Raw genomic sequence first — 13,780 nt, 5'->3', positions numbered from 1 at the left:
CTTTAATTTACTATCAATTTTTGATTTTCGTAGGGTTTGTATGTTTATAGTAAAACGTGAGTCTCACTCTTCCAAGGCCCATAAATAGTATATTATATTAGGACCTAAACCTAATCAAACATGGCCCAAAGCTTTTCGATCTTCCTAGTCTTTTCTCTCTCTCTCTCTCCTTCGATTCAAAGGATCGTCTTTGAATCCATTTTTACCCTAATCGAGTTTGGGGTTTTGGTAGGTACCATTGAACCAATGGAGGCTATATTCGGCGATGTTACAAAACTAGTTGCGGGTATAAGCAACATCACAACCCTTCACTTGTCTCCCGATTCCCTTGAGGTCAAGTTCTGATGATGATGATGATGATGATGATGATGATGATGATCTTATTCATGATGTTTATGATGGTGCTATGTTTGGTGATGTTACAAATGTAGTTGCGGGTATAACCAACATTACAAACCTTCACTTGTCCGTTAGTCTTTGCTACTACTTTTCCTCTCGTCTATTGATTGTATTTTTGTACTGTGGAGAATGATAATCCATTGTATATAAAAAAGCTTGCTAGCCAAGTCTCTCACTTATATATGGTTTTGGCTGTGATCATATATATAAATCAGGCGTTTCATTTCCGCTGTAAATCCATGCCGTTGTTCAAGAATCTCCTTAATTTATCTATTGAGAGTAACAAGGAAAAGGATTGGCAAGTAATGCCACTTTTACTCAAGAATTGTTCAAATTTACACACACTAGTCCTCAAGGTATTTATCAATTTCCTTATTTAGATTATTTTTGTTATTAGTGTTGCCCATCATTATACATGTCAAATTGCTCTGGTTTCATGGTCTTGTGCACAAAGTAACAAAAGGATGTGGAGATGCTTGTGCTTGCAGCTCTAAGAAGCATGCTAGGAAGAGAAAGATTGTAAAGAAGAAGAAGAAGGAAGAGACAACATGTTGTTTATGTATATGTCAAGTGAAGGTGCTAGAGATTTCAGGGTATGGAGGTTCTTTTCAAGAGCTGAAACAGATGAGACATTTATTGGGCAAGTTGGAATGTCTTCAAACTGTGAAAGTTAGTTTTGACGCCAACAACTACAACATCTTGCAAGCTAATCCAGGACCGGTCCGTAGGTAAATGATGCCTAAAGCATGGTCAAAAATTGTTGCCCACTGATTTTTTTTTTTCTATATACATAAGATTATATAAGTATATTATGAAATAAATTAAGCATATTATAAGAATTTAACGTGTTTGAAGAAAAAATAGAGTACTAAAAAATCCAAAACCTCTATGGCAATAGGGCATAGTAATGTTTATGATATATTTTTTTGGGTCAAAATGTGTTTATAAGTAATGTGTTAGAAACCAAGAGAAGAAGAAAAAACTTAATATGATATAAAATCCAACAGTCCACTCTCTTTTTTTGGGCTAAAATGTCTACTTTTAACTTAAATAACTAGATTCCAAATATAAAACAAATAAAAAGAAGAGATAATAAAAGGTAGAAGACGATTCAGACATACATACTAAAATTGATGCCCCTAAAATTACAAAAAAAAAATGATGCCTAAAGCTTTTGCTTCACCAGCTTTTGGTCTGGGCCGGCTCTGAGCTAATCTGCTGGCTCTACCAACAAAGTGCAACATCCAGTTCATCTGATTTACTTTCCTTATATTTCTCATGTTAGATGGCAATGTGAAAGTAACTTAAGATGATAATGATTATCATTAAAGTTGGTTATAACTGAAAAAAAATTCTCTATTATAGTCGACAACATTACACACTTACATAGATGTTAACAAATAACAACATAATGTAACTACTCTACTTAACTGTTGCTAACAGTTGTATTTTAATTTATCCGACAAGTTACGTCTCTTACTCACACCCTTTCGTACGTAGTAAGTCACATGTAACACATATATATGACATCGTTGACTGTACATAGAAACTATTACATAGATATGCTAATACAAGATTTAATTATGAAGTCCATGATAAGATCAAACTGAGGTCGTACAGGAGGAAAACTGAGGTCGTACAGGAGGAGCATCTGGGACAAGACGCATGCAAATCCTGAAACTGGTAGCCAACCAACAGGAACAGACTCACCTGAAGTTGACATGGAGGATGTTTTGTCTGAGGATGGAGAATTCTTGGACGATAATGTGTCAGATGAAATAAAAAAATGTAGTATCTAAAAAAACCCGCTAGTAAATTATCGTATATGCATGCAATTTAATAAAATATTTTGTGGCAACGTATTTGTCGAAGAGGAAATTAAAATCTTTCACCCTCCATTCGAAAACGCTCTTTCAGTACACACACCAACAAATCTCGATAATGTTCTTTGGTAAAAGTGAGATATTTTTCGTGTAAGAGTACATATCTTTGCACCATTCATCTTCATTCACAGATCTCATCGCTCAACGACTACCTTCGCTCTTCGTCGAAAGTAAGATTGTTGTTTTCTTGTAATGATTCTTCTTTTTATGGTGATAATTGATCATTTTTCTTTAGTAACATGTTGGCTCTTGTTGACTGCTGTTTTTTTCCTTCGATGCGTCTAATCTCCGTTATATGTCTTAAATAATTCGGTAGGGGGATGAAACGTAATTTTGATTGATTACATTTTTTGTTGACTATAATTTGTATTAAACAGTGTCATCATCTCGATCTATCAAATCAACAAAAATACTACAAACAAATGATAAGTCTCTTTGTTAATTTGGTTAGAGATGACGATGTATAACTGGATACAAATTATAGTCAAATAAAAAAATATATATAATCAATCAAAACCATATTTTCATCTCCCTACCAAATCAAATTAGGCGTAGAATTCAAATGAAATCTTCACATTAAGACCAAAAAAAAATTAGGCGTAGAGCGGACATAAAAGCACATAAAAGAGGAAAACAGCATTCATGAAGAGCCAACATACAATGATAGAGACTTACGAGATCCAAGCCCATATCACCATACACCAAAAAAAAAAAAAAAAATTGAGAATGATCAACTGTCGCTACAAGAACAAAAATCATTCTAGGAAAAAAAAACATTACTTTTGACGAAGAGTGAAGGCGATAGTAGAGCAAAGACATATATTTTCTTCTTCTTCTTTTTATTTTGTGTTCTACTTTACCAGTTTACCCCATTTTATAGATAGATTGGGTCAAGTAGGTTAAACACATTATAAAATGTTTATCTTGATATATTTTTTTCCACAAATATATTTACATTTATCTTAACTGTATTCATTGACTAATACCATATATTTCTTTATTAAGAAACTCTGACTATATACATCTTATTTTTCTATTATATAAAGCTTGACTTTCAAAATTAGTCATTAATATGATCGTGACACATGTAAAATATATAGACAAAATGTTGACTTGTGTGAAATCTAAAATTGTTAATATATTTAAAGATAAAACGGGAAATTTGTTAAACTTATCTGAAAATAAAAATAAGTCAAAATAAGTAAAAAAAAAATCATATATTTTTAAAAATGAAAAAAGAATTTCTTCATAATTCTATTTTTGAATTAAATAAATTTAAACAAAAAAACTGTCAATATACAACATTATTAACCTAACTCTATTGAGAAAAATAATAATATATTAATATATTATTCAGAAAAAGAGGTACAACTTGACAAAAAAAAAAAAGAGGTACAACTTCTTTATCCAATAACTTCTCACCAAAACTTCACACATGGGAAACTTCATGTGGCATATCACAAAAAATGCCATTGCATTTTAATTAATTTAATAACTAACAAAAGAAATTTTTTAATTAGTTTATAAAATAATAAAAAAATATTTTCAAAATTATTTAATAAAGTTATTTAACAGATTCTATTTATTGTTTCAGAAATCTTAGAAAACAATAACAAACTTTTTAGAACAATTATAAAACTTAATTTTATTTATAAAAAACTAAGATTAAATATTAGCATATCTAAATCATTTAATAATGACATATATATTTTATTTCACCAAAAAAAAAAATGACATATATATTTTAAAACTAAGATACAACATTGCTTATATTTTTAAAATATTTCTATACACTTATTTAAGCAATGTTGTTATAACTTTAACCAGCTTTGATGTGGCATATTACGAAAATGCTTTTGTATTTTAATTAATCTAATAACTAACAAAAAAAATTACATTTGTTTACAAAATAATAAAAAATAGTTTTGAAATTATTTGACAAATTCTATTTATTATTTCAGAAATCTTAGGAAATAATAACAAACTATTTAATTGACTAAAACTTATTTCTATACACAATATTCACTATATAAATAATACTAAGTGTATAATGTTGACAATATACATATACATAATCTAATTATAATTTTCACATATAAAGTTAATATATACTAACATGTTATACCAATAATTGCAATGGTGTTGATATTAACACCAATTACTATTATAAATTTGGTATATTAAGATCTCTAAACACGATCACATCAATTTGTAATACCAGATCATGGGTCAACACATGTTTTGTTGAGTTTTTTTTTAAAGACTTTACCGAATTTATAATTAACGAATTTGATATTGCACCCAAAGCAAAATAGTAGTACCGACTACGGGTCAAAATCAGAGTAAGAAATTAAGTAAATTAAATATATTATTTTAGAAAATGTATAGAATATATAAATAAATTTGGGTGAATTTGCCTAATAACCAAAACAAAAAAAACATAGTATAAAATAACACCATATTTGAAAAAATTTGAAGATTAGGATGAGGGTATAACAAAATTACCATTTTAGTGTTTGTAGGTGGTGGAGAGCATGGTGGCTCTTGGTCAGAGACAGTGGCCGGTGGCCGGAGGCCGGCGGTTGGAGAAGGTTGCCGGAGGCGGTGGCCGGAGGTGGTCGCCGGAGATGCTCGCCGGAGGTTGTCGGCGGTGGTATGGTGGCCGGAGATGCTCACCGAAGATGCTCGCCGGAGGTGGTCGCTGGAGATACTCGCCGGAAAGGGTCGCCGGAGATACTCGCCGGAGATGCTTGCTGGAGGTATGCTCGCCGGAGGTTGTGGGCAGTGGTGATGAGCGGTGGATGGAGGTAGGGGTGGTGGTTGGAGATAGGATAATAGAGGGGTAAAAGATGTCATTAATACATAAAATATAGAGTATATAGTAGATACATAGTTATTATGGTTAGTTTTTAAATTCTAGTATTTTTTTGGGTTATACAACCCAATTCCCCAATAAATTTTCTACTATTATTTTGTAACAAACAAATCTAAATTTACATAAATATTTTCCCAAGCTGTTCACTATCTAGTTTATACATTATTTTAACACAAGTCTTAATATTTTCAGTTTGTAACTCAAAATATGTATTATATCCTTTCCTTTTCTCAAAAAGGACACACAAAAAGATATAAATAATTGACATATCTACATGAGGTGTCTATAAAAAAAACATTATTTTCTTCGAAGGCAAAAAACATGGAAAAAGATCATGTATTGATTTGTATGATCAGCAAAACAAGTTATTAAAAACTCTCAGATGTAGAAACCGTCGGATAAGCATGGACCCACAGACTTAAAGAGAATGTGGCGCTCACTAAGAGGTGGAGCTCGGTGCATAATACATACAAGCTAAATATGATAAGCAATTTGCTAAATTAAATGACTACCGTTCATGAACTTCTCTGTCTAGAAGATATCTACTTGCAGTTAAGATGATGAGACACTCTAGCACAACAATAACTAAAGTAATAAATTATTAATAATTGAACATATATTCAATAGGGATCTTTCAAATATATATTTTGTATATTTGTTGAAATTAATTCATAAATAAACAGGAAAATTTAAATAATTAATTTATATTTTTTTTCAGAAATTACCTGATTTTGTTTTTTACTTTTTTTTTGGTTTTTGGTTAATTATATAAGATATAAAAGTTTAAATTGTAAACCAACGTGTTTACATCATTTTTTTTTGTGAAAATGTGAAATTGATTTATCAACAAAGAATAATTATAGTGGTTTGTGGTTTAGTGGTTAGCTTAGACCAATCAAAACAACGCAATAAATACATAGTACACGAACCCTTTCAAGGTTATTTGTTGGTTCTCATTCCAAAAGAGAAGGAGAAAATTCTCAAAAAAAACACCAACTATTTAATATTTGCCAGAAAAAACATGAACTTTTTTCGTTGTTAGAAAAATACGCAGACTATTTTTTAGTTGATAAAAATACACGAACTATTATTTTTTCCAGTTTCTCCTTGTATCTGTTACGACCGTTAACGGTATTGTGACAGCATTACTATTTTTGAAAAAATTCCAGAAAAAAACACAAACTATTTATTTTTTGCCAGAAAAATACATGAACTTTTTTTTCTTTGCCTGAAAAATACATAATTTTTTATTTCTTATTTTCCCAGATCATAACTCATAAATTTCTCTGCTCTCTTGAACTTCATTCAAGTTTTTACTACTATTTAGGATAACTAAATTCAAGAACAAAAATACACAATTAGATTAATCGAACATTATTTGTTTTCAAATAAGAATAACTATTGAACATTATTTGCTTTATTTGTTTTCGTTCGGCTTAAAAGAACATTATTTGCTTCAAATAAGAATAACTAAAGTTATAAATAATTAATAATGCTACATATTCTAAATAGGGATGTTTTAGATATTTGTTTATAAACTTTATATATTTGTTGAAATTTACTCATAAATAACAGGAAATTTAAATAATTTGGGATGGTTTTGTTCTATATTCTTTTTGGATATAACATTTGTTATTAAATATGTATTTTATGAATTTTGTTTCCAATATTTAGTTTTTTAAGTGATAAAAAAATTATAAATTTAAATTATTTTTGGTAAAAAAGCAAATTTAAAAAAGGTGAGCCAAAAAATGACACTTTGTACAAATCCTATAAAACTAGTGGAGAAGAAGAAGAAGACATTAGAAATTGAGAGGGAGTAGTAGTAGAAGCAGTGAGATGGTACGAGCTTCATCGTCGAAGAAAGGTGGATCAAAAGGAGCAGATAAAGACGATGCAGAGTCGAAACAGAGGAAGAGATTAAAAACCCTAGCTCTCGATAACCAACTGCTCTCTGATTCTCCGGCGAAATCTAATTCATCTCTCAAACCTTCAAAGCAAGTTCTGAAACACCATGGCACCGACATCATCCGCAAGTCTCAGCGCAAAAATCGTTTCCTCTTCTCCTTCCCTGGACTTCTCGCTCCTATCTCCGGCGCCACCATCGGCGATCTCGATCGATTGTCTACTAAAAACCCTGTCCTTTACCTCAATTTCCCCCAGGTTAGGTTTGGTTAGATCCCTAAATTGGGTCACTTGTGTTACGCTATGTTGAGGCGTTACTGCTGCTTTATGTGTTCTGAATCGTTGAAAGTGTTGGTTCTTTTAGGGTCGTATGAAGCTTTTTGGGACGATTTTGTATCCTAAGAACAGATACTTGACTCTTCAATTCTCTAGAGGAGGCAAAAATGTCTTGTGTGATGATTATTTTGATAATATGGTTAGTCTCTTTTTTTACAGTTCATTCTCTTTTTCTGTGTGTCTTGAACTCTAGAGTAATTTTGGCAATGCTTATTGTGTAGATTGTGTTCTCTGAGTCATGGTGGATTGGGACAAAAGAGGAGAATCCTGAAGAAGCTCGTCTTGATTTCCCTAAAGAACTGGCTCAGGTTGGATACATTTTCTCTCCAAGTCTTTAGTTTTCACAGAGATGATGTTGATATGATAAGAGAAGTACTCTTTCTTTGGTATTAGGCAGAGCAAACGGAGTTTGATTTCCAAGGAGGTGCAGGAGGTGGAGCTTCAGTCAAGACGCTAGCGACTCCTGAAACTGGTAGCCAACCAACAGAGACAGATTCACCTGAAGTTGAGATGGAGGATGTTTTGTCTGATGATGGAGAATTCTTAGACGATAAGATTCAAGTAACACCACCACTCCAACTTACACCAGTCCGACAGTCTCAGAGAAATTCTGGGAAGAAATTCAAGTATGATCCTTTCAACTTCTTCACTAAGTTAAAAACACACTCTTTTGAGCTAGCAATGATACGTTTATCTGAAAGTCTCTGCTGTGGATTTTGATGAGATATTAGATTCATTTCCGGGGAATCACTTCCTGTTCATTTGATTTGTAAATATCTCGTGGTCTAGTTTTTTTGTGTTATCCTTAGGTTTTTCTATTGGTTGTGTATATACATTTGCCTCTATGTGACTAGTCTGTTTCGTTCTCCTTTCTAAGATCTGTAGTTTTCCGTTGATGGGAGCTATCTAAGTAGCTATCAGGTTTAACAACCTTTCTTTAAACGTGTCTTGCAGCTTTGCAGAAACTTCTCCAGAGGTCTCCTCTGATGAAAGTGAAGGCAATTATACATCTGATGAAGATGAGAAAACTCAGTTGAAACCTGAATCTTCAACAAGAGGCCGTGAGGAATCTCAAGATGGTACTACAGCATCAGCTAGCAAGTTGCCTACAGAACTCCCGGCAAAAATGGAAAAACCAAAGTGCAAAGACAATAAACTCGTTCAAGCTACGGTGGCTAACCTTTTCAAGAAAGCTGAGGAGAAAACAGCTGGAACTTCCAAGGCGAAGAAATCGTCTTCAAAAGCTTAAAGAACTCTCTTCCAGAAGAAACTAGAGGTCTGTTGTTCTTTTTTGCTGGGAGAATGAACAGTTTTTAAGTTATGTTTGTGTGAGATGGAGAATGAGAAATTGCTACGAGACTGATGATTATGTTGCACAAAGCAAGAATTGGATAATGGATTCATCATGCTTAATCGATAGTTTGTGTTCACGAGTTATGTATAAATATCATCTCTGCTCATTTTAATACAACAAAAGCAAACCGTCTCTCCTGTATCTATACTGAGTGATCAAGACAATATACCTTTTATCATTTTTTTTTTCAAAATTGAAACATCATTACACTTTACTTCTTCAACAGATCCATCACATTGAGCATTAAAAAAAAACTAAGAGGATCCATTCAGGAACTTGTCGACTCTATGATTAGTTGCAGATGAGAGAAACTTCATGCAAATAGGAGGTTTAACTCCAGCTATAGCAAGCACTGAACTTGGCAAAGTCCAGATTCCATCTCCACATATCAAACCAGAAGCCACTGCTGTTGCAAAAGCTTCAGCCTTTGGCGCATCTAATCTCTCCCAGACAAACAAAATAAAACTCCCCACGCACATGTCAATCGCAAAGTAAGGCCCTAAGAAAAACGGTATAGCCATAGCCATGGGAAGAGGAACAAACCTTCCCCACCTGTTACCAAGACCATCTTTTACTACGTTAATGATTATGGCTACACCAAAAAACGCGTAGCACAGCACAAGACAGTCTCTTGGTAGAGACGAGACGCCTTCAACACCGAGTTTAGCCATACTTCTGTACACAGTAGCAAACGGTGCAGGGTACTCGCTGTTTGGGAGGCCGAGATCATCAAACGCCTTGTAAAAAAGCCAGAACACGCAGGGCGAAACCACGCAGCCGATTGCTGTTCCTATCACTTGGCTCACAAACATGGCCCTTGGAGATGACAATGTTAGGTAACCGGTCTTAAAATCCTGCGTCAGGTCTGAAGCTGTCGACACTATGTTCATCATGACTCCACAAGCTGCTAAGCCTGCCAGAAGACCTCCATGATCAGAACCAGCCCATGCTCCAATTGTGAATATGGCGAGCTTTCCATAGGTTGATGCTAGTGACCAATCAGTGAGTCCAGCTCCATAAGCATTGCAGAAAGCTAAGATAGGAGCAAAGACATAAATGACCAGAATGTAGTACCATCGCAGCTGAGAGAACATGTGAGGGAGTATAGCTGTAGATACTGCAGATATAACCACATAGCCTCCAACAGCAAACCAAGAAGGTATTTGGTCCTTGAGGAAGAATCTTGTTCGGCGTTGGTCGTCATAAGATATCTTTGGGGTTAATGGGGAAGCAGGAGGGTCTTCTTCTTCTTCGCGTTCAAGAGAGGTTCTCGAACCAGCTTTACCTCGGATCTGCGAGACTAGTCCTGAAAGGGTTCGGGTCAACACCTTGCAAAAGTTGTACAAACCATCTCCTAGGATCATAGCAACAGCTATGAACACCTGAAGAAGCCAAAGGAAAAATGTTTGAGCAGAAGCGGCGTACTAAGAGAGTGAGTGATGGAGGAGTTTACCTTGTAAGCTTGAAGACCGCTCATGCTGCTAGAGTCAGCACTAGAAGGGAACCAATCTCCTTTTCTGGTTTCAATGAGAGGCCACATTAGTCCCCAAGAGAGAATTCCACCCAATAGAAGAGAGATGTTGATTATGTATGGGCATATCATACCAACACCTACATATGTTGCTGAAAAATCAAAGTAGAACCTGTGGAGACAATAAAATCAGCTTATGAGCCAAAGACAAGAAAACAAACCAGTTAATGAGCTAAAAAGACAATGTAATATCATAATGCTTACTTATATTGGTAAGCTCTGAGTCCAAAAGTAGGAAAGCTGTTAAACCCACAATTTTCACCTGCAGTAAAGAACCATTGGAAGAAACCCCAAAAGAAGCTGAAGGAGAAGAATTTTCCCAACACTCGGACTTGTTTCCTGCATACAGAGAGCACAAGTCAATAAGCAGAAGAACTCAAAAATGTAGGTTAAATTTATGAAACTGGAAGTCCCATTCATACTTAGCTAGCTTTGCCCCTTGAGGAGTATGAAAGCTGTTGATAAGATGAGCAGTTGCAGTGCCACTTGGGTATGGTAGTTTGAAGTCAATTATCATTATCTGCAAACACATATGGGTAACTATAAGAATTACATCAGTTGCTCAATCTCTCTCTCGATATTAACAGGAGAACAAGAAGAAAGAAACAGAATAAATCAAAACCTTTCGAAGAGGAACAACAGAGAAGAGGCCAAGAAAGCTGACAACAAAGAGGAAAGCTATAATCCAACCCAAAGAAGGGTCCTTAACGCCACGGAAAGCGTCTCCTGATTGGTCAGCTATTCTTTGGCTCATTGCAAATAGGTAAGTCCCAAATCCTCCTGTTGCAATCAAATTTAGCCAGAAAAGAGAGAAAAATAAGGGTCAGGTGAATTATGTGTTGAAGGAAAAAGTCAAAAGACCTCAAAGATTTTGTCTTTTTATAATAAAAAGATCACAACACCGATATTGATTCAAAATATTGACTTCTTGTAGATGGAGGGGTTCTTGTTTATATTACCGCTAAAGGCAATGCCTGAGGAAGCAACAACACAAGTCTGAATAACGGTGTTCTCTTGTCTGGTAAAAGGTTGTTTCAAAAGACCAGATTTATGAAGCATCTTAGTCCATGTCTTGACGAAGAAGAACCCCAAAAGACCAGCAGAGACATTAAGGGAAGGGATGATTCCTGTAGTGAGGTTAAGCTTCATCACAATGAAGCTAAACAAAATGCTTAGCGCAAAGCTAACCACAAAAGCTCTAATTGTTAATTGCTTCTTCCACGAAGGAACCTCTCTGCTTTCGAATATCCCTTCCACAGATTCTTCCACTTCCTCTCTGTCTTCTTCTTCTCTTTGGTATTCTCTTCTAACATTCTTGTTACTCTTAACCCTGTCTAATTCAGGACTAAAACGAGTCTCTTGCAACTCATGTTCCTCACTCTGACGATCTCTGTCAGGGGTTAAATCTCCCCTATTCATGGTTTTTCTCTTTAGATCTGCGAAAATGAGAGAGATGGTGAACAAGAAAGAAGAAGAAGAGAAGTAATATATTGTATGTAATAAGGACAAATGAAGATTTTTCAGAGAGAGAGTCAACTTAAGACTTCTTCATCTCTCTCATCAGACAATGGTTTATAGTTTAACTACTTTTTTTTTTGTTGCTTAAGGCTCTTGTTGTCGCTATCTTGTGACTCGTTTCTAAGAAATTGCAACCTATGTATTTTGGTCTTTTTAATAATTTTTTCTGCATTTATTTAAGTATTTAATTACTATATATATATATATGTTACTCCGTCAGTTTCATAAGATCTTTTGAGTAAAAACACACATATTAATAAATAACTACTTTTAAAAAGTTTAATCAATATAAATGTATAATATAAAGCATTAAATAAATCTAAAAGTTATATATAAATTTGAAAACGTTTTATATTCTAAAACAAAAAAATTTCACAAAACATTCTATATTATAAAACGGAAAGAGTACTCTGTAGTTATGTGCATACCACTAAGTGAAAACATATACATACCATAGTTGTTTTTTTAAAGTTTTAACGATTATAAACATACCTACATTTAAAACATGTTTACATCAGATAAATTAAAAGAAAGAGAAATCATGTTCACTACATGATTGCAAACATTTTTTTATTTTAAGTATAACATGGATATTTTTTTCTTTTGGGGAAATTCTCATTCCATCCCATAATTTAAATAGACATATTTTCTGTTTCGGAAATTTTTGGTGCTTCCCCATAAAATTCAGTTTCGGGTTCCCAATTGTCCACCCCTAACTACATAGTACATACTATGTAAATACAATATTAATTTTTTTAAAATCAATTCATAGATAATAATTCTATAATAATTATTAATATATTTAAACTTACAACTACATAAATTTGTGAAATTTTATGTAGAAGATTGTAATAATTAATTGAGTTCAGAGTTATCCTCTAATTCCCAACCCAAAATGGCATTTTTCTCAAGAGAAAATGATACAAAAAAGTCTCAAAAATAAATATAAAAGCAATATAAAGCATAAAATAAGATCTATAATAATTATTAATATATTTAAACTTACAACTACATAAATTTGTGGAATTTATGTAGAAGATTGTAATAACTAATTGAGTTCAGAATTATCCTCTAATTCCCATCCCAAAATGGCATATTCCTCTAGAGAAAATGATACAAAAAAAGTCTCAAAAATACATATAAAAGCAATATAAAGCATAAAATAAGATCTATAATAATTATTAATATATTTAAACTTACAACTACATAAATTTGTGGAATTTATGTAGAAGATTGTAATAACTAATTGAGTTCAGAATTATCCTCTAATTCCCACCCGAAAATGGCATATTCCTCTAGAGAAAATGATACAAAAAGTCTCAAAAATAAATATAAAAGCAATATAAAGCATAAAATAAGATCTATCTAGTATATCTACAACATGTGAGGACCACCACACTTTGTCCAAGTTTACGAATCTCTTTAAAAAGTTGATGAAGAACAAAATTTAGTCTTCTTTACATGGTACAACAAACAAGACACAACGGCTACTTGATCAAATCTAGCATCATCTACACGTGTTTCTATTGTTCACTCCAACAAAGAAAGCAACAGCAAATAGAAAAGAAAAAAAAAACAAATCCTTAAAAAACAAAAAAAGTTCTGATAACCTTATGCAACCAATCCAATCATGTGTATGTATGTGTTCATGTTCAAATCGTTTTTAATCTCTCTAATTAAGTTTTAATTAAACAAGCAGTGGTCTTACTTTGCAAATCTCAACATTAAAGCCTGAATCCATTAGAAGTAGAAGCCAGGCTCGTTGCTGTTCCGATAACCTATCTTTCTCTGATTTTACTTCCACAAGCTTAGCTTCACCTTCATAACCATTCTCCTTGAACCGCCATAGTAGCAGATCAGGCATTCCACTGCACCAGCTCCTATAGTCTTGAGCTAAATGCCGGCACAGCGATGCTACACACACACCTCCAACACAAGCCACTGCTGCTCTCAGTTCCTCTAATGTAAACCGCTCCCAA

General features: G+C 33.5%; 2 protein-coding genes across 2 annotated transcripts; one reads left to right on the top strand and one right to left on the bottom strand.

Moving 5' to 3' along the window:
* Positions 6,946 to 8,864, top strand: LOC104758135 (DNA-binding protein RHL1-like). Its single transcript, XM_010480955.2, has 5 exons — positions 6,946 to 7,320; positions 7,427 to 7,537; positions 7,620 to 7,706; positions 7,792 to 8,024; positions 8,353 to 8,864. The coding sequence occupies exons 1-5, from the start codon at positions 6,997 to 6,999 to the stop codon at positions 8,645 to 8,647; spliced, it is 1,050 nt and encodes a 349-aa protein (XP_010479257.1). The 5' UTR covers positions 6,946 to 6,996; the 3' UTR covers positions 8,648 to 8,864.
* Positions 8,910 to 11,702, bottom strand: LOC104758136 (probable metal-nicotianamine transporter YSL8). The gene is made up of 6 exons (XM_010480956.2): positions 11,243 to 11,702; positions 10,906 to 11,063; positions 10,706 to 10,803; positions 10,488 to 10,622; positions 10,206 to 10,395; positions 8,910 to 10,134 (listed from the first exon to the last, which is right to left on the bottom strand). The coding sequence occupies exons 1-6, from the start codon at positions 11,700 to 11,702 to the stop codon at positions 9,007 to 9,009; spliced, it is 2,169 nt and encodes a 722-aa protein (XP_010479258.1). The 3' UTR covers positions 8,910 to 9,006.

Source organism: Camelina sativa, chromosome 17 (genome assembly GCF_000633955.1).
Source record: "Camelina sativa cultivar DH55 chromosome 17, Cs, whole genome shotgun sequence".
Lineage (NCBI taxonomy): Eukaryota > Viridiplantae > Streptophyta > Magnoliopsida > Brassicales > Brassicaceae > Camelina > Camelina sativa.
Note: the sequence above shows the minus strand (reverse complement) of the source record. Positions and strands in the feature narration are given on the sequence as shown.

Bases quoted from the DNA above. Each gene is read 5' to 3' on its own strand.
- LOC104758135 (XM_010480955.2), top strand. From the start codon at position 6,997: ATGGTACGAGCTTCATCGTCGAAGAAAGGTGGATCAAAAGGAGCAGAT. The intron at 7,321-7,426 runs GTTAGGTTTGGT...TGGTTCTTTTAG, and splicing joins TTTACCTCAATTTCCCCCAG to GGTCGTATGAAGCTTTTTGG. The intron at 8,025-8,352 runs GTATGATCCTTT...CGTGTCTTGCAG, and splicing joins AATTCTGGGAAGAAATTCAA to CTTTGCAGAAACTTCTCCAG.
- LOC104758136 (XM_010480956.2), bottom strand. From the start codon at position 11,702: ATGAATAGGGGAGATTTAACCCCTGACAGAGATCGTCAGAGTGAGGAA. The intron at 10,804-10,905 runs GTTTTGATTTAT...ATGTGTTTGCAG, and splicing joins CTGTTGTTCCTCTTCGAAAG to ATAATGATAATTGACTTCAA. The intron at 10,623-10,705 runs GTATGAATGGGA...CTCTGTATGCAG, and splicing joins CAAGGGGCAAAGCTAGCTAA to GAAACAAGTCCGAGTGTTGG.